Genomic DNA, 26,698 nt, shown 5'->3' on the forward strand with positions numbered 1-26,698 from the left:
ATTAACGGGAAATACAAGATACAGAAGACAAAATATAAATTAATATTTTAGTAAGTTATCTTGCCACTCACACTCAGAAGAGGATACAAATAAATTATTCAAGTTATGTAAAGGACGTTAAGTTCTTATTGTTTTCATAGCATTTCTCTTCTTTTCTAGAACACTCTAAGGATTCCCAGCCATCTTAGAATATTAGACAAGCAATTATGCTTAGAATCAATCATTTTCAAAATGAGCTCTGTTAAAAATTTATAGCATGTCACGCTAAGCTTCAAGTATCTATAGGCAAACACCAACATCTTCTCAAAAATGAGTCCAACATTTTGAGAGATGAGCGAGAATTTAGTAATTCATTTTGATATTGAATACACACATACACACATCTATAGATTTGGTATTTTTTGTAAATTTTATTACAGTATATTTTATTTAAGATCTAATATATTCTCATTGTTTTCTTAACACCTTTGCTTACCATCAAATACACATAAAGAAAAATGCTTGAATGTTCAAATCACACTGAGGATTCTTTAATTTTTTTTATTTTTATGGGTACATAGTCGGTGTATATACTTATGGGGTACATGAGATGTTGTGATACAGGCCTACAATGTGTAATAATCACATCAGGGTAAATGGGCTATGCATCATCTCAAGCAGTCATCATTTCTTTGTGTTATAAGCATTCCAATTATACTGTTTTAGTTATTTTTAAATGTACAATAAATTATTGTCGACTGTAGTTACCCTGTTGTGCTATCAAATACTAGATCCTATACATTTTACCTTACTATATTTTGTATCCGTTAACCATCCCCGCTCCCACCCCACCCACGCACACATACACTTACCCCTCCCAACCTCTGGTAGCCATCATTCCACTCTCACACTGAGGATTCTATAGATCCTTCTAGACCTTCTTCACCCCACCTGTGATGGCATCTAATAGGCATCACATAAATGAGTGCTCTCTGAAAACTGGGTTGATTCATTCAATTGCCAACTTGGATACAATTCTGGCTCCTGGGCTCTTGAAAAACAATAAATAGAATGGTATGAAGTTTACTCCAAAGAATATCTTCACACTTCTGTCTCCACAGCAACACAGATGTACACACGGTGGCATCACTTCTTAAGCTGTACCTCCGAGAACTTCCAGAACCAGTTATTCCTTATGCGAAGTATGAAGATTTTTTGTCATGTGCCAAACTGCTCAGCAAGGAAGAGGAAGCAGTAAGTTGATGCATTTATTTCCAAATAAGCTTTTGTTTGGAATTTTTATCTGTGTTCTTAGTCTTAAATCTGTAAATTTCCATTGCCCTATCCCAGCGTTACTCTCCACTATCCTTTGTATTGACCTCACACATTGAGACTTTCCATATACAGCTCAAGTACCATTTCTGATCCCCTCTCTGATCAAAAAAAGAATATGGCTGAATAACAGCACGACTTGCCACTTTCTTTCCGTAAGTGATAAATGCAGTGCTGTGTCAGGCCACACATCACACAAAAGAAGTGACTGCTGTGTCTCATAATCTTTTAATTGTGTGGACCCAAACTACTTCAAATAGTGGCTTCTATACAAAATCCTACCTACTGCTGTTTCTTTAAACAGCTTTGTTAAGGTGTAATTTTTATACAATACAATCGCCCATTTAAAATGTATGATTCGGTGTTTTTTAGTATATTCTCGGAGTTGTGCAACTCTGAGATATTAGATTATCACCAAAATCTAATTTTAGAATATTTACAATATTTTTATTGCCTCAGAATAAACCCCATACCCTCTCTTAATTCTCCTTTTTCCCCAGCTCTTGGCAACTACTAATCTATTTTCTGTACCTATAAATTTGCCTATTCTGGACATTCCCTATAAATGGAATCATTCAATGTTTTTTTCGTGTGTGTGCACGATTGGCTTCTTTCACTGTTTTCAAAGTTTACTCATGTTGTGCCACTTATAAGTATTTCATTCCTTTTAATTCTAAACAATATTCCATTATTCATCCATTCATCAGAGAGACCTTTGGGTTTTTTTTTTCTCATTATTTGGCTATTATAAATAATGCTGTTGTGAACATCCATGTACAAAGTTTTGCATGGACCTATGTTTTCATTTCTCTTAAATATATATCTAGAAGGTAGAATTGTTGGGCCATATGTAACTCTGTGTTTTTCAAGAGGGCTCCAGCATTTTAAATTCCCACCAGCCATGAGTACAGATTCTGATTTCTTCAAATCTCTGCCATCACTTGTTACCTGTCGTTTTTATCTTAGCCATCCTAACATGAGTAAAGTCGTATCTCATTGAAGGTTGAATGGCATTTCCCTGATGGCTAATGATGCTGAACATCTTTTCATGTGCTTATTGGATATTAATATATTGCCTTTGGAGAAATATCTATTCAGATTATTTCCCCATTTTCAGTTGGGTTATTTGCCTTATTATTAATAGTATTGAGTTGTAAGGGTTTATATAGTTTAGATATATGTCCCTTATAAATATGATTTTAAATATTTTCTCACATTTTGTGAGTTGTCTCTTCATTTTATTGATAGTGTCCTTTGAAACACAAAAGTTGTACATTTTGATGAAGTCAAATTTATCTATTTTTAATCAGTTGTGGTTTTGTGTCATATCTAAGAAGACTTTGCTTAATACAAGGTCACAAAGAGTTACTCCTATATTTTCTTCTAAGACTTCTATAGCTTTGGCTTTTACATTTAGAACTATGATTCACTTTGAGTTCATTTTTGTTTTTGGTGTCAGGAAAGGAACAAACTTAATTCTTCTTCATGTGGATATACAATTGTCCCAGTATCATTTGTTAAAAGACTATTCTTTCCCCCATTAGATTTTCTTGGCACTCATGTCAAAAACTGTTGCCTATTTTTTTTTTTTTTTTTTGAGATGGAGTCTCGCTCTGTGGCCCAGGCTGGAGTACAGTGGCACTATCTCGGCTCACTGCAAGCTCCGCCTCCCGGGTTCACGCCATTCTCCTGCCTCAGCCTCCCGAGTAGCGGGGACTACAGGCGCCCCGCCACCACGCCCGGCTAATTTTTTGTTGGTTTTTTTTTTTGTATTTTTAGTAGAGATGGGTTTCACCATGTTAGCCAGGATGGTCTCGATCTCCTGACCTCGTGATCCGCCTACCTCCGCCTCCCAAAGTGCTGAGATTACAGGTGTGAGCCAACACACCCGGCCTAACTGCTGCTTATTTTTATAAATGCAGTTTTATTCCATTTGTTAAATAATATTGTCTGTGGCTGCTTTTGCACTACAACAGAAGAGGTGAGTGGTTGCAAACAGAGACCATTTGTCCCATAAAGCCTCAAATATTTACTGTCTGGACCTTTATGGGCAGAAGAAGAAAACAAATTACATTATCCATTGGCTTTTCTGCTATCATTTACATTTTAGGGGAAGTCATATAATGAGAAGAACCAAATAAATTCGTCCCTTGTGAAATTTCCAGAAAGATCACTTTTTTCAATTATCCTCCCTCCCCAAATGATGTATCCTAAACATGACCAGCTCTGAGAGACTTGTCAGTAGATGTATTTGTCTATGTTCTGCACATGCTAAAACTGGGAAGGAAGCTCACTACATCGTTTACTCTTCTTCAAATAATCTTATTAATAAATGAGCTTATATTCTCTTTTCAGTCATTTGTGAACATATGTTAAAAAGGATAACAGCTTCACTTGAATCTGTTCCTCCACAAATAGTACTTATGGAGATATTTTAAATGCTTGTACATCTTTGAAAATGTATCTAAAATATTCACTGTGATGGTGGTAAGTTTTCGGGACAAGATCTTTCACTGATAACATGTGAAACTAATTTTTTAAAAAATTATATGTCCATTTCCACTTGCTTTAATTCTAAGGCCAACATGTAGAAAAATAATATTTATTTTCTTCTTTGTACTTAGGGTGTTAAGGAATTAGCAAAGCAGGTGAAGAGTTTGCCAGTGGTAAATTACAACCTCCTCAAGTATATTTGCAGGTAAGAACTGTCCTAAGGACAAATGTAAACAAGACAAGACATATTTAGCCTGATACTAATTTTTGTTTGACAATGAATAAAATCACTCAACTACTTTGAGCCCTAGTGTTGGCCTCTGTAAAATTAAAAGATTGGACAAGGTGATCTCAAAGGCTTCTTTGAACATTAAATTTCTTGATTTTGAAATGTGATGTTTTTGAAGTTTCTCTTGCCTCTACACACTAAAAATAGGTTATTTTGAACTTCAATCAAGTTTTTCATACTGTTTCAGAAGTGGCATTGTTTAGGAAAAGAAGCATGCCACCTTGGCATGAGAAACATCTGCTTGGGAGCCAAGATTGTGTCATTGACTAGTTGCAATTCTCTTATTCTTTCTGAGTCTCAGGGTCCTAATAAGTAAAATGGTAATGAAAACACATATTTCACATAGTTGTTTTAAAAATTGAATTATATTTTAAATGATTAGTATATAGTAAGCATTCAATAAATGTTATTTTCTTTCCATTTCTCTCCTACCTCAGGTTTCATCAAAGACATTTGTAACTGAATTCTGTTAGAAAAATAATTGTGCCTGAAAAATATACCTCTCAATGTATAACTCAAGGCCTGGGATGGGATATGCCATATATGTGCTCCTATTTAAGAAACCAAATATGCAAAATTGAAACAGAATAAATTTAAATAGAGAGTGATGATTGGCACTACAAGTCACTGCAGGGTGTCTTACATGATAGCTTCCCAGTCCATTTTAAAATAAAATTCAAAGTTTTAGTTGAGTACAGTGCATCATTTATGTATGTGTTTGGTGTTATGATTAGATAAGTGTTCAAGGGACTAGGAACTATGAAGTCTAAGACTAATATCAGACATTTTGGTGTTAATTGTCAATGTAACTGAGTAGAAATTCCAAGTCCTCCCACAATAAGTTCCTCTAATGATGATTATACTTAGAAGCAAACAGTACCTTGGGTTCCAGAATTTGAAAAAGCAGGAAATCATGCCATTGACAGCTTAGATTTATTAATATGGAAGCTTATAATCCAAACATTTTGAACTAATTCAAGTTATTCTAGTGGATGAGACAGAGATTACATTCTCCTTAAGTAAAAGGGACGAAAAAGCTTCTTTGGAACCATATTGTAAGTCTTTATCTCCACAATAGAAATGCCTAACTTCTCATGAAAGATTTAAGCAGACTTTTAATTTCAGGTATTTTAAATAAGAAATGCTAGTTTGACTTTTTGTCTTCAGTGTTACTATAGTTTAGGCTGTATAACAGTAGTGAATGTGTGGAAATAGGCACCTTTTTTAAAAGTCATGATATAGTAGTTAAGGGTACGGCCTCTGGTGTCACATCCTCTGGTGGGTTCAAATCTTAACTTTGCCCCTTACTAACTCTGTCTTTGGAGAAGATCCCCCTCTGGTACCACATGACTCTCATCTGTAAAACAGAGACAATAATGGTACCTACCTCAGAGAGATGCTTTGAGAATTTAATAAATTAGCACTATGACAGACACATCCTAGTACTATATAAATATGTTATTTTAATTTTTCATTATTTCCTCTTTATCTCATCAGTACAATTAGCAAGCCATGAAATTATAGAAGCTCTTGTATAAATGAAGAGGAGGTAGGGAAGGAAGGAATGCTGAAAGATTATGAAAACAATCTCTCCTATTATTTCGTGCCTCTTACTTTTTAGCACCTAATAAATAGAAACAGTTTGCATTTGCAATTTTTTGTATCATTAGAACTGTGTTTTAATTTCTACAGAATTTTATCTCTCTCTCTCTCTTTTTTTTTTTTTTTTTTTTCTCCCGAGACCGAGTTTCACTCTTGTTGCCCAGGCTGGAGTGCGATGGTGCAATCTTGGCTCACTGTAACCTCCGCCTCCCGAGTTCAAGCGATTCTCCTGCCTCAGCCTCCCAAGTAGCTGGGATTACAGGTGCCCGCCACTGCACCCAGCTAGTTTTTGTATTTTTTTTAGTAGAGATGGGGTTTCACCATGTGTTGGACAGGCTGGTCTCAAACTCCTGACCTCAGGTGATCCACCTGCCTTGGCCTCCCAAAGTGCTGGGATTACAGGTGTGAGCCACCATGTCCGGCCTGTATTTTATCTCATTTCTTAATATACTATAATTCTGAAGCTCACAAATTACTCCACAAAGAGGGTTAATTCCTCCTGTCTAAAATAAGGCATCCTACCAGCTGATCTTATCTACAGTCCCCTAATTGAATAGAGATTTAAAATTATTACTTTATTGAGGGATTGGAAGGGAATCTACATTGTTGACTCTCAAGTCCATGTTAGTATTGTCCAAACACACCTGTTCCTTTGATTGACAGAGGAAATCAAAGCAGGCCAGGCCAAGACAGATAGTTGATATGATAAAGTTTGATCTTTCCTAATTTGCAAAATATTGTCCCTGTGTTTTAGTGAGAGATGGGTGAACATCCAAATAATTCTGTCTCCATAGTCATCTTTGAACATACTTTAGTTTGTAAATTTTCTAATGATCGATTTTTCTTCCACTGGCAAATTTGATCCCATCGTGTTTCAATCATATGCTTATACTCCATAGGTTCTTGGATGAAGTACAGTCCTACTCAGGAGTTAACAAAATGAGTGTGCAGAACTTGGCAACTGTCTTTGGTCCTAATATCCTGCGCCCCAAAGTGGAAGATCCTTTGACTATCATGGAGGGTAAGTAAATGATTATCTTATACCCTTATCAAAAGAAGAAGCAGTTATCTCTTGATTGGCCAGAATCTACTCATCTCTAAGCAAACCAAGGTAATAAGTGAATACATGGCAACTCCGTTTATTAACTGAAGTTCTTTAAATGTAAAATCTTCTTTTTGAAAGTCAGATATTTTTTGTTTGTGTTTACTAAACATAAAAGGTACTAAATCCCTCTTCATTAGCCTTACAAGAATAAATGAAACCTTCATAAATCATATGTAAAGTATTCAAGAACTGAAAAAAACTTCCTCACTTTGTGAGTTCCATACAATTTTCAGAAAATTCAAAAAGTTACTATTTTCAGTTTATATATATTTTTATTAATTTTGATTTTATTTGACTGACAGGGAAAAATAGTCTTTTATAAGACAATGCTGCTTGTTTATTTGTAGGTTAAAACATGACATAATTTTTATTGTTCAAATTACAAAGTGTCTCAATTATTTTCCACAATGAACTGTACTTTCTGTTTTTTTCCAGGAGGTCTAGGTGCTCTATGTCATTAATAGCACCATTGTTTGCTGCAAACTGGACTAATTTATGATTTCAGAATTTAAAAGAAAAAGGAAAGGAGAAACAATAATCATTTTTAGATTCAGTCTGGGTTTATTTAGTCTAGAACAAAATGTCCCTCTCAGTCGCCTGGATTTTACTACCTGATACTGTTCCTTTCCTTAAAATTCCAATATTTTCATTTCTTTAGATCTTATGTGTGAGAAAAAAAGCTTTTGCATGTCTGCCTGCATCACTTCAGTTTAACTTCCTTTGTTAAACACCAAGGGCAATATAAGTTGAACATCAGATTTTTGGCAATGAGATAGTTCAGAAAACTTAATTTCTATCTGAAGAGTTTAGCAGACATTAGAAAACATGAAATTTGAAGCTACAAGAAGCTTGGAGATACATTAGTCCATTGTTTTTTGGAATCTTTATTATAAATTAAAATACATGCAATACAGAACACCACCACACACACACACACACACACACACACACACACACATCTTAATGAATTATATAAAACAAGTACTCTAGAAATAACTATTTAAAAATAGAGAACTTTTCCAGGCATCCCCAAAACTCTTCCTGTACCCTGACCCAATCCCAGTGTCTGTCATCCTAATATCCAGACTTTTATAGCAATTTCTTTGTGTTTCTTTGTAGTTTTATCACCCAAATGGACTTCCCAGACATTACATTTAAGTTTCCTATTCCTTTACTTGATACCTTTTAAGAATTTTTTAATATACAGCACCCCCTATAATTTGCCATTTGAAAAATCATGTTATTTCACTTGTAGAGTTTCCCATAGTCTGGATTTGTTAATTCATGGATTTGTTGATTCATGGTGCAATGTAATATATTAATATTTCTCTGCCCTCTGCATTTTCTACAAGTTAGGACCTGGATAAAATCCATGTTTGATCTGCTTGGCATGACTTTTGATTGTGTTGTGTCCATTAATCAGGAGACACATAATGTCACCTTATCTCTCTTTTTGTGAACTTAATAAAATTCCTAAAGCTATTAATTCGCTGGAAGCTGAAATGCTGATATTGTAATTATGTGTTTTTTTCAACTCATTATTGTGGTAAAACACACATAACATAAAATGTATCATCTTAACCATTTTTAAGTTCACAGTTCAGTAGCATTCAGTACTTTCACATTGTCTGGCAACCATCACTGCCTTCCATCTCTAGAGCTTTTTTTACATTGCGAGACTGAAACTCCCTACCCATTAAACAAGAACTCTCCTTTCCCTCTCCCCCAGGCCCTGGCAACTACCCTTCTGCTTTCAGTTTCTGTGAATTTGTCTACTCTAGGTACCTCATATACCTGTTATACTGTACTTGTCTTGTTGTGACTGGCTTATTTCACTTAGCATAATGTCCTCAAGGTTCATCCATGTGGCAATATTTTAATTTTTAAATTAATGATTTGAACACTTTAAAAAATTTTCTTCTCATCTGCTACTTAGGAACCCAATGGTATCTTTAAAAGGCAAGATAAATGCTGCTTGAGTCTTTCCCTTTACTTACCAGTTTTTAAAGCACATAAACAGATTTTTTAACTCTTCTAAAAATGAGTACTGTTTTCTTTGTCTTCCCAGTATACATATTATTGTGAATATTTTAAAAATATCATTATAAAGTCATGTATTAAAATCAGTTTGCTTGGTCAATACATTGTAATTACTGTCCTTCATTGAATCTCAAATTTTCCCATCTTTGGCCAGTGGAAGCATCTTCAAGTTGTCTTCTTAGTTCTTTTGACAGGCCTTCCTAGTTTGGGGTAGCTATTTTTCTTTGTAGTATGACAAGATTTCTTAGGCTCATATATTTTATGCCCCAAACCTGGAATCAGTCAATTTCCAAAAACTCCTGACTTCTTTTAGTGGGGAAATGATATTTCAAGGCAAGCTAGATGCTTAGTGCCAGTGATACTCATTGCTACTGGCTTGGTCATTGTTTCTAGTCTTTTTAGTGGCCAGAGCTAGTAGATATAAATGCACACTACGCATGTACATATTACATGCATAATAAACATATGTACACATTTACCTATTAAAGAAAAAGTGCCTCACAAGTTCACATTAGCTACAATTCAAAATTATAACTACAGGGTTTTTATTTATTCCTTTGTCTTTACAGTTTTATTTCCTTTCTTCCAAGGAATCCTGGTTTGCAAAGACACTAAGGATAACAGAATTAGAACATCCATAATTAGTCATTTGCTCTATAACTCATCACACACACAGTAGTCTCAGGATAACAATACCAACACCAGTATGATTACTGCAAAATTCTTTACATGTGCTCTTTTAATCCTCCTTTTATTCTTTTAATATTTATATTATATGCTTTCAGAATATATATCCATTATACACTATTCCCTCTCCATTTTAGTCCTCATTCAATCTTTGGTGATATGTGTATAAATCTATCCACTTAATGTTCACTATTGATCCTTGTATTGACGTCTTTCCAGCCTAGAGATTCTCAAAATGTAGTATTCAGATAACTGGGGGCCCCAGAGATGCATTCAGGAGGTCCATGGGCTCAAATGTATTTTCATAGTAATATGAAGATGCTGTTGCCCTTTCACTGTGTTGACATTTGCACAGATGGTGCTAAAGCCGTGACGGGTACAGCAGTTGGCACCTTAGTAAGAATCAAGGCAATGCCACCAAACCCCACTAGCACCATATTCTTCACCACCATGCATTTACAATAGGGAAGAAAATTCCAATTTTACTTAGGAATGTTCTTGCTGAACAGTCAAAAATATTAATTGCATTAAATATTCAACCTTGAGAACACATTTCTTTCGTATTAGGGTGGAGAGATGGCTGTCTGTATAAAGCACTGCATACTGCCTCTAAAAGTAACACAATGGTTGGCTCAAGGGGAAGCATTTGTGTGATATTTGAGCAGCACTAACTGATTTTTCTTGGAACTCCATTTTTATTTGAAAGAACAACTGACAAACTACAGTTATTCAGACTAGAGCATTTAGCAGACACATTCTCAAAAATGAACTAAACGTTTCACTTCAGGAAATACAGCTGTCAGAGTTTGTTGCCATTGACAAAATTTAAACTTGCATGTGACAAATTTGTATTCAAAACCTTGAGCTTGACAGCTTCCTAAATTCCTAAGCACTTTTCTGGTGAGATTAGTGTGATATTAACAAATCTATAGTATCTTTGATACTATAGAAATACGTGTGTCAGGATTTGGAAGATTAGCATAACTCAGTGAATTTTCCAAATGACATATTGTCGCAACTCCATGTGTGTGTAAAGGATCCATTCAGGTTAGCTTTTCTGACTTCACAGAGCTCAATCTGTTTTTTCACATCGTATCAAAAAATATGGCATCTTGCTTCCTGAGATGTCCTGGCTTTATTGCCTTCTTGATTTTCATTGGTCTTTCTTCCCATTCTTTCATTTCTGTTCTCCTAGTCCTTCCCAATTTTCACCTCTCTCTTAACAGTATCCCCTCCATGCAAACCCTGTCTGGAAGGGAGTCCTGGCTGGTCAGTGTGGAGAGATCTTAGGGACTGGATGTGTCACTCCTTCAGACCTTGCCATCAGCCGCCTCTAATGGACTAGGTGCAATCCCTCCCACTTTTAGCCGCTCTTCTTAAATTAACTCTTCGCATTTTCCAGTGAATATCTATGGGGTGCTCTGGGGATATTCTATTTCCAGGCCCATCAGAGCCCCCATTGCTCCTCTTTCTTTCCCTCTACAGAGACACTGACATCATGCAGGCCTTGTGGAAATGGGGATTTGTCTCGACCAACATGTATTTGGGGATTTTGGGAGATACCCTGTCAGCTAGTTTTTTGGAAATGTTGCCCATGAGTTTTGACTTTGCTATCTAGTTGCTCTGTTTTTATGTGAGGATTTCAGGAGATCCAATACTGTGCTGCCATCATCTTCCTAGAAGTCAGTGTTTTTGTTGTTGTTATTCTTTAAACTCTTGTTGCAAATCTTGTTATTTGAGGAAAAATCTTTTAAAAATTGCATAGTATCCCCCTGCCTCCTTTGTGGATAAGAAACCTGATACCCAATGAGAAAAGTAAATTTCCCTAAATACACCAATAATTGTGTAAGGGATATGTGCACAAGTAGATGAGTTGTTTTTGTTTTGTTTTGTTTGTTTTTGAAGTACAGGAAAAATGGACAAGCAAAATAATCCCATCTGTTATCATAATCTGTTAGGGGTCACAGGAAGGTCTCCCCATTCCCTGGGAGTGTAATTGTTTCATTTAACCCAGGATCAATCAGGCCCCAGGGGAAACCAGCTCACAGCAACCAAACTTTCAGGAGACCTCACTGAGCACATAAACCACCTAGCTACATCCTGGCCCAGTCTTCAGCATGAGTCAGTATTTAAAGAAAAAATGTTCTTGCATCTAAAAATAATTAGAAACAAGTTAGATGTTTATTATGTCTCTAGAGAAAATACTAAATCTGACTGCATTCTTAATGCATAGAAAGTTGTTTTTTGTGTGTTTTTTTAACTTGTTTTATTTTATTCTATTTTAAGTTCTGGGGCACATGTACAGGATGTGCAGGTTTGTTACATAGGTAAATATGTGCCATGGTGATTTGCTGTGCCTGTCAACCCATCACCTAGATATTAAGCCCAGCATCCATTAGCTACATTTCCTGATGCTTTCCCTTCCCCCCCTTCCCCAAACAAACACCAGTGTGTGTTGTTCCCTTCCCTATGTCCATGTGTTCACATTGTTCAGCTCCCACTTGTGAGTGAGAACATGGGGTGGTTGGTTTTCTGTTCCTGCATTAGTTTGCTGAGTATAATGGCTTCCAGCTCCATCCATGTCCCTGCAAAGGACATGATCTCATTCCTTTTTATGGCATGGCTGCAAAGTATTCCATGATGTATATGTACCACATTTTCTTTATCCAGTCTATCATTGATAGACATTTGGGTTGATTTCATGTCTTTGCTATTGTGAATAGTGCTGCAGTGAACATATGTGTGCATATATCTTTATAACAGAATTATTTATATTCCTTTGGTTATATACCCAGTAATGGGATTGCTGGATCAAATGGTATTTCTGGTTCTAGATCTTTGAGGAATCACCACACTGTCTTCCACAATAGTTGAACTAGTTTACATTCCCACCAATAGCATAAAAGTGTTCCTATTTCTCTGCATCCTTGACAGCATCTATTGTTTCTTGACTTTTTAATAATCACCATTCTGACTGGCATGATATGGCATCTCATTGGAACTTAAACAAATTTACAAGAAAAAAAACAAAAACAATCTCATTAAAAGTGGGCAAAAGACATGAACAGACACGTCTCAAAAGAAGACATTTATGCAGCCAACAAACTTACTTTAAAAAGCTCAACATCACTGATCATTAGAGAAATGCAAATCAAAACTACAAAAAGAAAGTCGTTTTAAAGTACTCTGTTATTCTCTCCCCTGCTCTCAAAACTCTCCCAAATCCATTCCATGCAGTATCCCTCGGAACTCTCCCAAATCCATGCCACGCAGTGTCTCTCAAAACTCTCCCAAATCTACCCAAGCAGGGTCTCTTGTTTTCTTCTGCCCTTCCTCATTCTCTGAATCTACTCATTTTCTTACTTCCACAAATAAGTTTCTCCTCTTTTCTTATTCGTTCTCCTGATTTATATAAAATTAGATCATATCTGAGGGTAGAATTAACTCTTCACAATAATAATCTTTTAAAATATATCTTAATTTATCCTTCAATAAATATTCATTAAGCAACTGCTTTATGCAATGCTCATCAGTAAGCCTGGGAATGCAAAGATGAATAAGGAAAAGTTTTGCCCTACAGGAACTTACAGCCTAGCCTAGTTGCAGATTTGAACCACTAAACATTCAATTATAGTATGAAAAATGTTATATACAGGATATGTCAAAGGGCTATGAGATCAAAAGTAGGGTATTATGGTATTTTTCTTAGAGGTCAGGGGAACCGTCACAGATGGGACGTTTAAACAGTCATTCCACCAGAAAAAGAAATATAGATTGGTAAGTGGTGGGTGAGTGTCTTAGTCTACTGGAGTTACTATAACAAAACATTGTAGACTGGGTAGCTTATAAAGAACAGAAATTTATTATTCAGTTCTGAAGTCTGGGAAGTCCAAGATCAAGGCGCCAGCAGATAGGTATCTGGTGAGGACCCATTTCCTGGTTCACATACAACTGTTTACTTGCTGTGTCCTCACTTAGCTGAAGGGGTGAAGGAGCTCTCTGGGATCTCTTTTATGCTGGTACTAATCTAATTTATGAGGGCTGCACCCCCATGACCTAGTTATCTCCCAAAGGCCTTACCTCCTAATACCATCACACTGGGGGTTAGGATTTCAAAATATGAATTTTGTTGGGGACACAAACGTTCAGTGTTTAGCAGAAAGAAAGATCACGGTGCATCCAAGTGAAAAATTTGGTAAGGTCAATGATGTCAGGGCATATAGGGAAGATTGGTGAAAGAATGGCTGGAAAGACTTCACAATATTTTCAAGGCCTTATAGACCATTCCGCATTCAGGAATCTTTGATAACTATTGAGCAAGAGCATGTTGAGATTTGATTTTTTTGTTTTAGAAAAGCAACTCTTTCATTTTACTATTAATTTTTTCAAGATGGAGTCTCGCTCTGTCACTCAAGCTGGAGTGCAGTGGCATGATCTCGGACACGGCAACCTCCACCTCCCAGGTTAAATTGATTCTCCTGCCTCGGCTTCCTGAGTAGCTGGGTTTATAGGCACCCGCGACCACACCCAGATAATTTTTGTATTTTTAGTAGAGATGGGGTTTCACCATGTTGGCCAGGCTGGTCTCAAACTCCTGACCTCAGGTCATCCGCCCACCTTGGCCTCCCTGAGTGCTGGGATTATAGGCGTGAGCCACCATGCCCGGCCAGAAGAGTAACTCTTATACCCAAAGGAATATAAACATCCTATTATAAAGACACATGCATGTGTATGTTCATTGCAGCACTATTCACAATAGCAAGGATGTGGAATCAACCTAAATGCCCATCAATGATAGACTGGATAAAGAAAATATGGTACATGTACACCATGGAATACTGTGTAGCCATAAAAATGAACAAGAGCATGTCTTTGCAGGGACATGGATGAAGCTGAAGGCCATTATCCTCTTCAAATTAACATAGGAACAGAAAACCAAATACCTCGTGTTCTCACTTATAGGTGGGTGCTAAAGGATGAGAACACATGGACAGAGGAAGGGGAACAACACACACTGGGGCCTATTGGAGGGTGGATAATGGGAGGAGGGAGAGGATCAGGAAAAATAACGGGTACTAGGCTTCATACCTGGGCAATGAAATAATCTGTGCAACAAACCCTCATGACACAAGTTTACCTCTGTAACGAACGTGCACTTATACCCCTGAATTAAAACAAAAGTTTTAAAAAAGAAAAGTAACTCTGGTAGCTCTGGGGATTGGCTGAAGAAAAGAGGTCGTGATCAGACTGCAGACAGGCATTATCTCTCACAGGCTCTGACTTCTGAGATCAAATTTGTATTTGTGCTCATGCCTCCTAGTCATTTGCTGTGCATTTTATACATGCACAATTACAATTCAATCAAATATACTCTAAAGCTGAAGTAACCTCTGAGATACAATAGGTGTTTGCAGCATTAGCCTGATCTGAGTGAGTGTAATCCAAGTGAAATGGTTTTATTTCATTTCGGTAAAAACTGCACAGGTTGGAAAATGAACCTTACATATTTACTAACCCATAATAGTTATTTTTATTTTCTTTTCTTATTTTGGTGGATGTTTAAGTGAATGAAATTCATTATTCTTGGCTGTTAACATACTATTTGCAGTCAACTGACATGAATTCTATTGAAAACATGGAGACTGCTTTATTTTTTAAATACTCTCTTTTAAAATTATCTTTTACTTGAAAAATTATCTATACATTCCTTACCATTACTCTTCTTCTTGCTACCATTCAAATATTGATGTAGCCATTAATGATATCCTTGCTATATAAGAATATCCATATCTATATAATAGATATGTGCTTTCAAGGAAACCTTTAGAATGTTTTTCAGCATGCCTATGATTCATAAGAGAAAGAAAACAAATGAGGGGAACCCAGTTATTGCCTCAGATTACTACTGGGAGGCAGTTTTCACATTGTATCACGGGGAAGAAAAATGCAACAAAGTCCAGGTATTGCTGAGCTGAAGAGAGTAAGGTCAGACAATGAGAAGCCCAAGGGAGCTAGAATTTGGGGGAGTAGAAAACAGACAAGAGAGAACTAGACATAGAGCATCCAGAAATCTACGGAGAGTAGATGAGAACTGATTTATGTTTGCATGAGAGGACACTACACAAGACTTGAGGGAATTTACCAGAGATTCATAGTCTGAACAACTTCTGGGCCTCAAACTGAGCTTGAAATAATTTGTCTTTCCCACAGAAAGAGTGCAAAGTCCCGACAATGAGGCATTGTGTAGAGTTCTCACAAAGGTATTACCTTAGTGCTAAGATTTAAATTATGGATTAGTCCTCACAAATTTTAAAGCAGCTTTTAAATGATCCAGTGGGAGCTCAGGGAGGAAGGGAAGGATGAATACCAGGAGCATAAGGAATTTTTAGGGCAGTGTAACTATTCGGTATGATGTTGGAATGATGGATACATGTATTTGTCAAAACCCATAGAGCATACAACACAAAAAGTGATCCCTAATGTAATCTATGGATTTTAGTTCATGATAATGTATAATATGGGCTCGTCAAATATATCAAATATACCACATTAATGCAAGATGTTAACAAAAGGGGAAACTGTGTTTAAAAAGGCGGTGGAGAGAAGGTATATAGGAACCTCTGTACTTTCTGCTCAATTTTTCTGTACACCTAAAACTGCTCTAAAAATTGAGCTTATTAACATATAATAAATATGATTCAGCTAATCCCCAGATGCTTCACTCTGTACCAGAACGAAGTCCAACACATCTAGAATATGTATTTTTTTCAAAATTCAGTAACCAACTGTATAAAGCCCACAATGTTTTCCATACAATTAAAAACTACAAGGCATGCAAAGAATCATAAAAATATGAGCTGTAACCAGGACATAAAATAGCTAATAGAAAAAGACCCAAATGTGATTGAGTCATTTCTGATAGCAGACAAGTATATTATTATTATATTCTGTAAATATGTTCAAGAAGGTAAAGCAAAATGTAACATGATGAAGAGATAGATCAAATGTATTTGTAAAGTCCAACTAGAATTTCTAAGGATGAAAATTATCACTTAAGTGAATATTACACTCGATGAGATTAATAGCAGGTTAGGAGAAAAGTTAAAAAGAATAAATTCAGAGAGAAAACTTAAAAAGAATAAATTCAGACTTATAAAAACTTTGTCTTTAGAAGAGAAACTATCATGAAGCACAGAGAAAAAATACTCATTTTTCTCACAGAATTGATGAAAATTACAAACACAAAGATCTCAGAAGCTCAGAATTAACATAAAGGGAGCCACACAAAAGCACATCATAAAATGCTGAGAACCAATTTAAGAGAAAAGCTTAGGAGCAGACTGAGGAACAAAGGACACATTACATACAGAAGAACAAAGAGAAATGTTGCAGAAGATTTCTTGTTAGAAATTATATAATGAAAAGACGTGGATCAAAACCTTTGAAGTACTGAAAAAAATCTATTAACCTAGATTTCTATGTCCAGTGAATATATTTAAATATTTTTCAAATATAAAAAGGAGCTAAGGTGATTTTGAGAGAAACAAAATCTGTGAGTAAATTCATCACTGATGGTCTTGTACTACAAGAAACGTTAAATAGTTGTTGTGGCAGAAGGAATATGAATCCAGATAGACACATATGCACACAGGTGAATGAAGAGCACTGCACAGCAATAATGTGTGGATTAATATAAAATAATATTTTTTATTATTAATCTCATTAAAAGATACCCTGTTGTATAAAGCAAAAATAAGATAATGTAATACGGGATACATAATACATACAGAAATGAAATGTATGACAACGACAGAATAAAAGACAGAAAATGGAAGCAAACAGATGAAAGCAGACTACTTTAAGGCTTTTAATTTGTATGCAAAGTGTTGCAATATTATTTAAAGGTAGACTGTAATAAATTAAATATGAATATTATAAACATAGAACAACTACTAAAAAATAAACTAAAGTATTAGGTAATAAGCCAACAATAAAGATAAAATGGAATGTTATATAATAATAAACTTTTTTTAAAAAAAAGAACGTAAAAAAATAAAAGAGGAGCAATTATCAGATGCGACAAGTAGAAAAAATACCATGATGACAGAATTAAACTCAACCATATCGATAATTACATTAAATCTTAATGCCTTATATATTCCAGTCTAAAGGCAGAGATAAAATAAATAAAAATTCAACACTCAACTCTATACTGTGTACACGTCATTTAAAATATAAAGATACAGGTATGTTTAAAAACTAAATGAAAGGAAAAAGTTCTACCAAGTTTGTGTGATACAACTAAAGTAGGACTTAGAGGAAAATTCACATAATTATGGACTTATATCAGAAAGAATAAAGACCTAAATTTAATTATCTAAGTTTCCTTTTCAGAGAGCTGCAAAAAGAAGAGGTAATTTAAACCAACAGAAACAGAGGCAAGGAGTAATAAAGATAAGAACAAAAATCAAGAAAATAGAGAGAGAACAAAAACAATCTAGAAAACCAGTGAAACCAAGAGCTGGTTTGTTAAAAAGATCAATAAAATTGATAAAACTCATCAGAAAAGATCAGAAAAGAAAAAACAAAGTTACATTACCTCTATCAGGTTTAACAGGAGTGACCTATCAAAGATCTTACAGATGTTAAAATAATCATAAGGGACTACTATGAACAACTTTTTGCCAAGCAATTGGGCAATGGAGATGAAATGTTCAAGTTCCTTAAAAGATACAAACCAAAGCTCACTCAAGATTAGAAAGAAAGAAAGAAACTGAGACTAGTAAAGCAATTGAATTCGTAGCTAAAAACATTCCCACAAAAACAAAAACACCTCTAACTTAAATTTACTGGTGAATTCTAACAAACATATAAAGAATAAATTATATTAATTGTGCACAGACTCTTTCAGAAAAAAAGAGGTAGAGGGAATTCTTGCCAACTAGTTTTATGAGGCCAGTGTTGCTCTGATATCAAAGCAGATAAAGATATTACAAGAAAAGAGAAATACAGAATAATATCCCTCATGAATATAGACATATAAATCCTAAACAAAACCTTACTGGATTGACTTCACCATATAAAAAGGATAATAAATCAGGACCAGTGGGATTTATCCCAGGAAGACAGGTTGGTTAGCCAAAATCAATCAATGTAATTCACTGTATTAATACACCACTTTAAGATACAAAAAAAAAATCATCGCAGATGCAGATAAAAAAATTTGAAAGTTTCTCAAATTAACAAAGGTTATCTCTGAAAAATTTAGTTAAAATACTATCGTTAATGGTAAAAGACCAAATGCTTTGCCTCTAAGATCGGGTTTAAGGTAAGTTTACCTTATCCCACCGCTTCCATTGTACTGGAAATCCTAGCCAGTAATAATAAATAAAAGGTATAAAATTGGAAAGGAATATGTAAAACTCTCTTTATTCACAGTCAACATGAACATCTATGTAGAAAATTCTTTGTAATCGACAAATAAAACTAGTATAACTAATACACAAATATATAAAGATCACATAATGCACAGTCAATTTATAAAACTTTGTTGTATTTCTACATACTACATTGGACAATTAGAATTGAAATAAAAGTTATTGTTTAGAACAACACTCATAAATTTAAAATATTTAGGGAGAAATTTCAGAAATCATGTATAAGACACACTCTGAAAACTACTAAACATTAACAAACAAATAAGAACTACATAAATGTGGAAATATACCCTGCTCATGTATTAGAATACTCAATATTATTAAGCTATTAATTTTTCTAAAATTAACCTATAGTTTTAATATAATTGTCACAAAAATATTCCATCAGAATTTTTATTTGTAGAGATTGACAATCTGATTATCAGTTTTACAGGGAAATAAAAGCTATCTAGAATAGCACAAATAATTTGAAAGGAAATAACAGAGTTGAATATACACAACTTGATTTCAAGACTTAGTGTAAAGTCACACATAATTAAAAGTGTGGTATTGATATAAAGATGGACACACAGATCAATGAAATAGAACAGATAGTCCAGAAATATGTATAATCATTTGATTTTTGACCGATGTACCACGGCATTTCAATGGAAAGGGGAAGGTCATTTCCCCAAATGACGCTGGAACAATTTCATAGCCCTAAAAAATATAAATAAATTACCTCAATCCTTACCTCACATCACATACAAAAAACTTAAAATGGATCACAGACCTAAATGTAGGAGTTAAAAGTATAAGATATACAGAAGAAAATATTTTTAAAGAAATCTTATGACGTTGTGCTAGTCAAGACTTAGGGCACAAAAGGCTCTAACTATAAAAATATTTTTAAAAAAAATTATTTGATAAGTTGGACTTTGTCAAAATTGACACTTTTCAAAAAGTCAAGCCTTTTTGGAAATGGGGACTACATTTGCAAATCACTATCTGATAAATAACTTGTTTTAAGAATATGTAAAGAACTCATGCAAAACAAGACAGTCAACTCAATGAAAAAATGGTGAAAGATTTGAAATATACACATCATCAAAGAAGATACACAAATAGCAAATAATACATGGAAGGATGCTCAGCATCTTTAGTCATTGGAAAAACTAAAATGTAAACCATAATAAGATGTCTCTACACATTTCTTACAAAGTGTAAAGTTAAGACTGAAAATATACCACGTTTGGCTGGTAGAAATACAAAATGTTAGGACCAATTCACAAAAGAATTAGGTAGGTTCTTACTAACTTAAATATGCAGTAACCATAAAACCCAGCAGAACCATGTGCTAAACATTTACCCAAGGAAAAAGAAAACATATGTTCACCCAAGACTTGCAGCCAAATGTTCATATCAACACTATTCATATTAGCCCCTAACTGGAAACAGACCAATTCTCCATCAACTAGTGAATAGATAAATTGTGGCACATCTACAGCAAGTAATACTATTTGACAATAAAAATAACGAACTGCTGCATGTAACAACATAAATGTCAAAAGTATTATGCTAAGTGGAAAATACCTAGACATGAAAGTCTACATACTGTATTATTCCATTTATATGAAATTGTAAAAAAGGCAAAACTATAGAGACAGAAAGCACATCAAGGATGCTATGGGCCAGAGTTAGGGGCAGGGAACTGACTCCAAAGAGGCATAAGTGTCACTTTTCTGTATCATGATGAGGTGGTATTTTCAGGAGTATATACATTTGTCAAAAATCATCAGGTATCTTACAGATACGTTCAAACATGCAAAATGACACATGTACAAAGTTATTCATTGCAAAAAATACAAATTGAAACTATATTGCACAGAATACTGTCATCTACATATATTTTTGCATTTACATATATTTAAAGTCCATAGGTTTTTTTAAAGAAAAATCAAATTTTTAGCCAATGCTTATGATGAAAAGTGCCTATTATGTAGTATTTAGAGTCAACCTGTATAAAATCATATGGTTCAGGGAAGAATTGCTGGATCGTGTAGCACAGTGGGACTCCAGAATCTGCTTGGACTCTTCAGAATGGGCTAGTGATTATAACCACTCAGACCTCATTATCTGGGCTTCATGTTCCTCATTGGCATTCTAAGAAGAAAATGGCAGGGAATCAAAAGGAAAAAGTGATAGTGTGTATAGTGGCACACACATCATCTAGTCTAGTCTGTCCTAAACGACTATAAAAATTCTAAGAAAGTCTCTTTACAAGGGGCTACGGCAATTTATCATCCCAGAGGCTAGATGGAATCAAAGCTTCCCAAGATACAAGAGAGAGTTTAAATCTCTAGGGACCTGACACTCATACTCCATAATTGTGACAAGTACACTTTGACATGGCTGTTCACAAACTCATCATGGAGACCGTAAGGATGTTGCTCTTCAATTAATTGCATGCTCCCACACAGTTCATAGCTGTGACGTGAAGCAGTGATACTTCAAATGTTAACATTCCAATGATAGGAAAAAGGTCCGTTTTCCCAAAATACTAGACAGTCATATATAATGGAAACTGCAAACCTCCAAAAGTGTGTCTGCATATGGGCAAATAGTAAAATAGCATTGAATACACAATGTCTTCAAGCACAGTACACAAGTTTGACAGTGTTATTCTAACTGCTCTAAAATTCTTTTTATCAGATTCACTGCTAACATGCATGGGAAATATGATGACAAATTCGGAGATTACTTAAAGAGAAAAAGAAGGCTATATAATACAATCAATTATTACATTCAGTCTTTTTTCACAATTCTGTAATAATTGATGGTAATTCAATAGATATTTGTCTTTATCTAGTTTTATCTTTAAAACTATCCCAAGTTTACTTATTACTGCTACAATTTTAAATTGCAGCAGCTGAAATATAGTAGGACAAATGCATAATTTGGAATAAGACTAAATATTACATTTCACCTTGATCACCTCGTCTCTGTGCCCTGAGCAAATAGCTTAACTTCTCTGACCCTCAATTTTCTCATCCGAAAAAGAATGAATCCTGTCTTTCGGACTTTCAAGAAATTTAATTTGGAAGATATAAGGGAAACATTTGCATCTACTACAGTGTTTCTCAAAGTGTAATGCACCCAGGAATCACCTGAGGATTCTGATTCAGAAGCTCTGCATTGGGTGCTGAAATTTTCAAGCTTCCAGGTGATGCCAGTGCTACTATTCTATTATTGCTGATGTTATCTGGAAGCTGGTTTATAATGCAAAATCTCATGTTCCACCCAATGCCTACTGAATTTCAATCTTCCTTTTAACAGGATCTCCAGGTAATTTTTATGAACTTTAAAATTTGAATAACATAGATGTAGCAGTAGATCTTGCTTATTGCTGATATGCAGTCTAAAGTTTTGAATCATCACAGGAAAAGTGTGTAGAATATAAATGAATATAATATGTTTTTTCCTCTTCAAAATCTGATTTTGAATTATATTTCCCAGGTGTCACTGGAGCTAAAGAGTGGCCTTGCCCCAGGTCAGGTTTCTACTCCCTGACAGCCTCTCAATTAGCTGCTGTTGTAATGGAATTATGCATTGTCAAAAGCCTTTTTTCATCATTTTCTTCACCAAATCTCAAGTTTTAAGTATTTTATATAGAAACTATATAGTTTCTATATATATATAGAAACTATATAAACTCCAACCCTGCTCTGCCTATTCCAGTGGCTGCCAGATAGCTGGTTTTCTTTGTGATTTTGGGCTGTTGGTTTTCTAGGAGAGGAGGAGAAGATTAGAGCAAGTTAAAATGCCACAGACCTTGCTGCTCTTACTGAGATTCAGCCATTTTTCTTAAGTAAACACTCTCCAGATTGCATCAAGCCATTAGTTAATTTACAGAATTCCAAAATAGTTGATTCTGGAAATTTTTGCTAGTTGCTTATATGCTGAAGAGGATTTTTGGCGGTCTTCACTACACCATTCTGGCTGATGTTGCTTAAAATGCCGTGAAGCTTTTGAATGGTAAACAAAAGTCTTATGGATTTTCATTATCTTGATACCTTAGAGAAACCATGCATCCACCTGATTGTATTGGGCTCCATTTACAGATACCACTAAAGTATCTTGATAGTTTGAGGCAATGATTAGATGAGAGGTCACAGTGACCTCCTCCTAAGAAATATTTCTCAGAATTAAATGTCAAATTTGTAATAAACATTGTATTATGATTAAGAGCCCAGGTTTTTAATGAACTCTGGGATCAAGCCCTGGGTCTGGTCCTTAACGTGTAACCTTAATCAAGTTACTTAACCTTTATAATACAGTGATAATAACAGTATGTATGTATAGATTTGTTTCAAAATTCAATAAATTACAAAAGCAAAGTGCTTGACACAGTTCATGGCACAGAGTAAATGTTCAAGATGTTTTAGCTTCTATTGCTATTATCATAGTTAAGAATATGGTTTGGTACTGCTAGTAATAATGAATGTTCTCTTGAATGTGTTTCTTTAAGAGTCACATTGAAATAGAAATAAATAAAAACTGTCTCACTCATGCCACTTTATGTTCTATGCAATTCTAGGCACCGTGGTGGTCCAGCAGTTGATGTCAGTGATGATTAGCAAACATGATTGCCTCTTTCCCAAAGATGCAGAACTACAAAGAAAGCCCCAAGATGGAGTGAGCAACAACAATGAAATTCAGAAGAAAGCCACCATGGGGCAGTTACAGAACAAGGAGAACAATAACACCAAGGACAGCCCTAGTAGGCAGTGCTCCTGGGACAAGTCTGAGTCACCCCAGAGAAGCAGCATGGACAATGGATCCCCCACAGCTCTATCAGGCAGCAAAACCAACAGCCCAAGGAACAGTGTTCACAAGCTAGATGTGTCTAGAAGCCCCCCTCTCATGGTCAAAAAGAACCCAGCCTTTAATAAGGGTAGTGGGATAGTTACCAATGGGTCCTTCAGCAGCAGCAATGCAGAAGGTCTTGAGAAAACCCAAACCACCCCCAATGGGAGCCTACAGGCCAGAAGGACTTCTTCACTGAAGGGATCTGGTACCAAAATGGGCACGCACAGTGTACAGAATGGAACGGTGCGCATGGGCATTTTGAACAGCGACACACTCGGGAACCCCACAAATGTTCGAAACATGAGCTGGCTGCCAAATGGCTATGTGACCCTGAGGGATAACAAGCAGAAAGAACAAGCTGGAGAGTTAGGCCAGCACAACAGACTGTCCACCTATGATAATGTCCATCAACAGTTCTCCATGATGAACCTTGATGACAAGCAGAGCATCGACAGTGCTACCTGGTCCACTTCCTCCTGTGAAATCTCCCTTCCTGAGAACTCCAACTCCTGTCGCTCTTCTACCACCACCTGCCCAGAGCAAGACTTTTATGGGGGGAACTTTGAGGACCCTGTTTTGGATGGGCCCCCACAGGATGACCTTTCCCACCCCAGGGACTATGAAAGCAAAAGTGACCATAGGAGTGTGGGAGGTCGAAGTAGTCGTGCCACCAGCAGCAGTGACAACAGTGAGACATTTGTGGGCAACAGCAGCAGCAACCACAGTGCACTGCACAGTTTAGTTTCCAGCCTGAAACAGGAAATGACCAAACAGAAGATAGAGTATGAGTCCAGGATAAAGAGGTAAGGAAAATCTGGAGGTTGTAACTACCAGAGAGGGCTCAGTAGCCTCCTACTGTGGGACGGGATCACATTGAGGGTGACATATGCTGGCTCTAAAGTCAAAGAAACCCAAGTTTGCTCCACCATTTATGAGCTTTGTGACTGTGTGCAAGTTAGCTTCATCTCTGTGAGCTTTGATTCCCTAATGTAAACAATTTAAATACTAGTAGTATCTACCTCAAAAGCACATAAGAAGTGATTGAACATTTCCCTGGTACAGAATAGGCTCAATAATGTCATCTTTGATTATTATTAAATAGATAGATTTGCATTAGAGGCTGGAAGGAGAGGGGCTGTGAGGAGATGGACAGAGCATTAGGAGCCTGTTAGTTTTCACTAACAAGAAAAGGATGAAACTAGGGTAAAAATAAAAGTAGAAGTAAATAGACCTCCATGTTTTATTCTTTCAATCATTGAATGTTGAGAGAGTGCCTTCTATCTGCCAGGCTCTATTCCAGATGCTGAGGATTCAGATGAGCTGAGAGAGGCCATAAGAGCCAGGTGACATAGGGGATTGACAGGCTGATTTTCAGCCTTTGACTTTTACTCTGAGATAGAAATCCATGGAGGTTTTTGAGAAGAGGGATGACGTGAAGTATGTTCACATGAACAAGGAAGACTGTAGCCTAAATGAGGAAGAAAGAATATGATTTATAAAGAAGCAATTATGCTAAAACCTAATTATATCAATGTGCATCTTCTCATAAAATGATCAAAGTAGGAGTAGCTCCTCTAATGGTCTCAGTCCCAGTTTCAGGCTGTGTGATTTGGACGACCCTTCCTCCATGTTGTGCTAGGATCCTCAGTCGGTTGTTAAGTTGGCTTTAATTTACCTTAATATGTTTCCTATCCATTCATCAATTATCAGACAAAAAGATAACATACTTTCAGAAGCTATGGCAAAATAAATATTAAAAAATACTACTTATAAATGAGATAGATAAATTACTTCCTTGGAAAGTTTTTTTTGGTAAGTTTCACTGAGTGGAATTGTGGTTTGAATTTTTCTATATAATGGAGAGTGACAGGAGATTTAAAGAAAAATATAGGGTCATCATCTTAAAAGGTTACTCTTCTTTCTGAATGTAGTTTTTGGAACCACTATGTATTGGAATTCTGAATTACTGCCAATCCATGATGATTAATTAGCATTTCACACTGGGAAGCTTATGTTTTGAGGCAAGGGGTCACACTTTAAATGTAGTAGAAAAAGAAAAAAGTTATCACTATGAATTTGCAGATGGATACATTCATTTCTGAGGATGTTGCTGATGCATATATGTTCTGAGATCTATGGTATATTTCAGAGATTTTGATAAGCTGATAGAACTTCCCAATAGAGGTCATCTTAATGGGCCATTTCACTGTCACATTCTTACCCTCGTGACAGGCCAAGGGAGAGCTCTGCAGTAAGGTAGAGGGTGGGGGACTACTCGTTTCCTAGCCATGAAATTATAGAAAGTTAACTGTTCTGGCTAAATTTTGATCATTTCTGTTTAAAGTTATTCATTTTTCTTTAAATTCCTTTATAACTTTACCCCACAAGCATTGAAGGTAGATGGATGGATAGATAGGTAGGTAGGTAAATAGGTAGGTAGGTAGGTAGATGATAGATAGCTAGATAGATAGATAGATAGATAGATAATATTTTACTTTGTTTAATTATCAATGAGATATATGTTTAAATTCCTTTATAACTTTACCCCATAAGTATTGAGGGTGGTAGGTAAATAGGTAGGGAGGTAGGTAGACAGATAGATGATATTTTACTTTAATTATCAATCAATGAGATATATGGTTTTTAGTTTTGAAACATATGTTCTTTTTCCCTCTCCAAATTGGTTTCTAACTTTTTCTAACTTTCTTTTCTTTTCTTATTTTTTTTTTATTTTTTATTTTTTGACAGAGTCTCACTCTGTTGCCCACGCTGGAGAGTGCAGTGATGCAAACTTGGCTCACTGCAACCTCTGCCTCCCAAGTTGAAGCGATTCTCCTGCCTCAGCCTCCTGAGTAGCTTGGAATACAGATGCATGCCATCACGCCT

The 26,698-nt window shown here is 35.6% G+C and overlaps 1 protein-coding gene across 4 annotated transcripts in view; it reads left to right on the forward strand.

Annotated features, from left to right (window-relative positions):
• ARHGAP24 (Rho GTPase activating protein 24) overlaps nt 1-26,698 on the forward strand; it is a 518,413-nt gene that overhangs the window by 487,364 nt on the left and 4,351 nt on the right. For all 4 annotated transcript variants that reach the window (XM_054485627.2, XM_054485630.2, XM_054485628.2 and 1 more), the window contains 4 exons: nt 1,101-1,233; nt 3,936-4,009; nt 6,595-6,716; nt 23,541-24,615. In XM_054485627.2, coding sequence (XP_054341602.1) covers nt 1,101-1,233; nt 3,936-4,009; nt 6,595-6,716; nt 23,541-24,615 — 1,404 coding nt within the window. The remainder of the gene's footprint in view (nt 1-1,100; nt 1,234-3,935; nt 4,010-6,594; nt 6,717-23,540; nt 24,616-26,698) is intronic.

This window comes from Pongo pygmaeus, chromosome 3, assembly GCF_028885625.2.
Source record: "Pongo pygmaeus isolate AG05252 chromosome 3, NHGRI_mPonPyg2-v2.0_pri, whole genome shotgun sequence".
In the NCBI taxonomy this organism is placed as follows: Eukaryota; Metazoa; Chordata; class Mammalia; order Primates; family Hominidae; genus Pongo; species Pongo pygmaeus.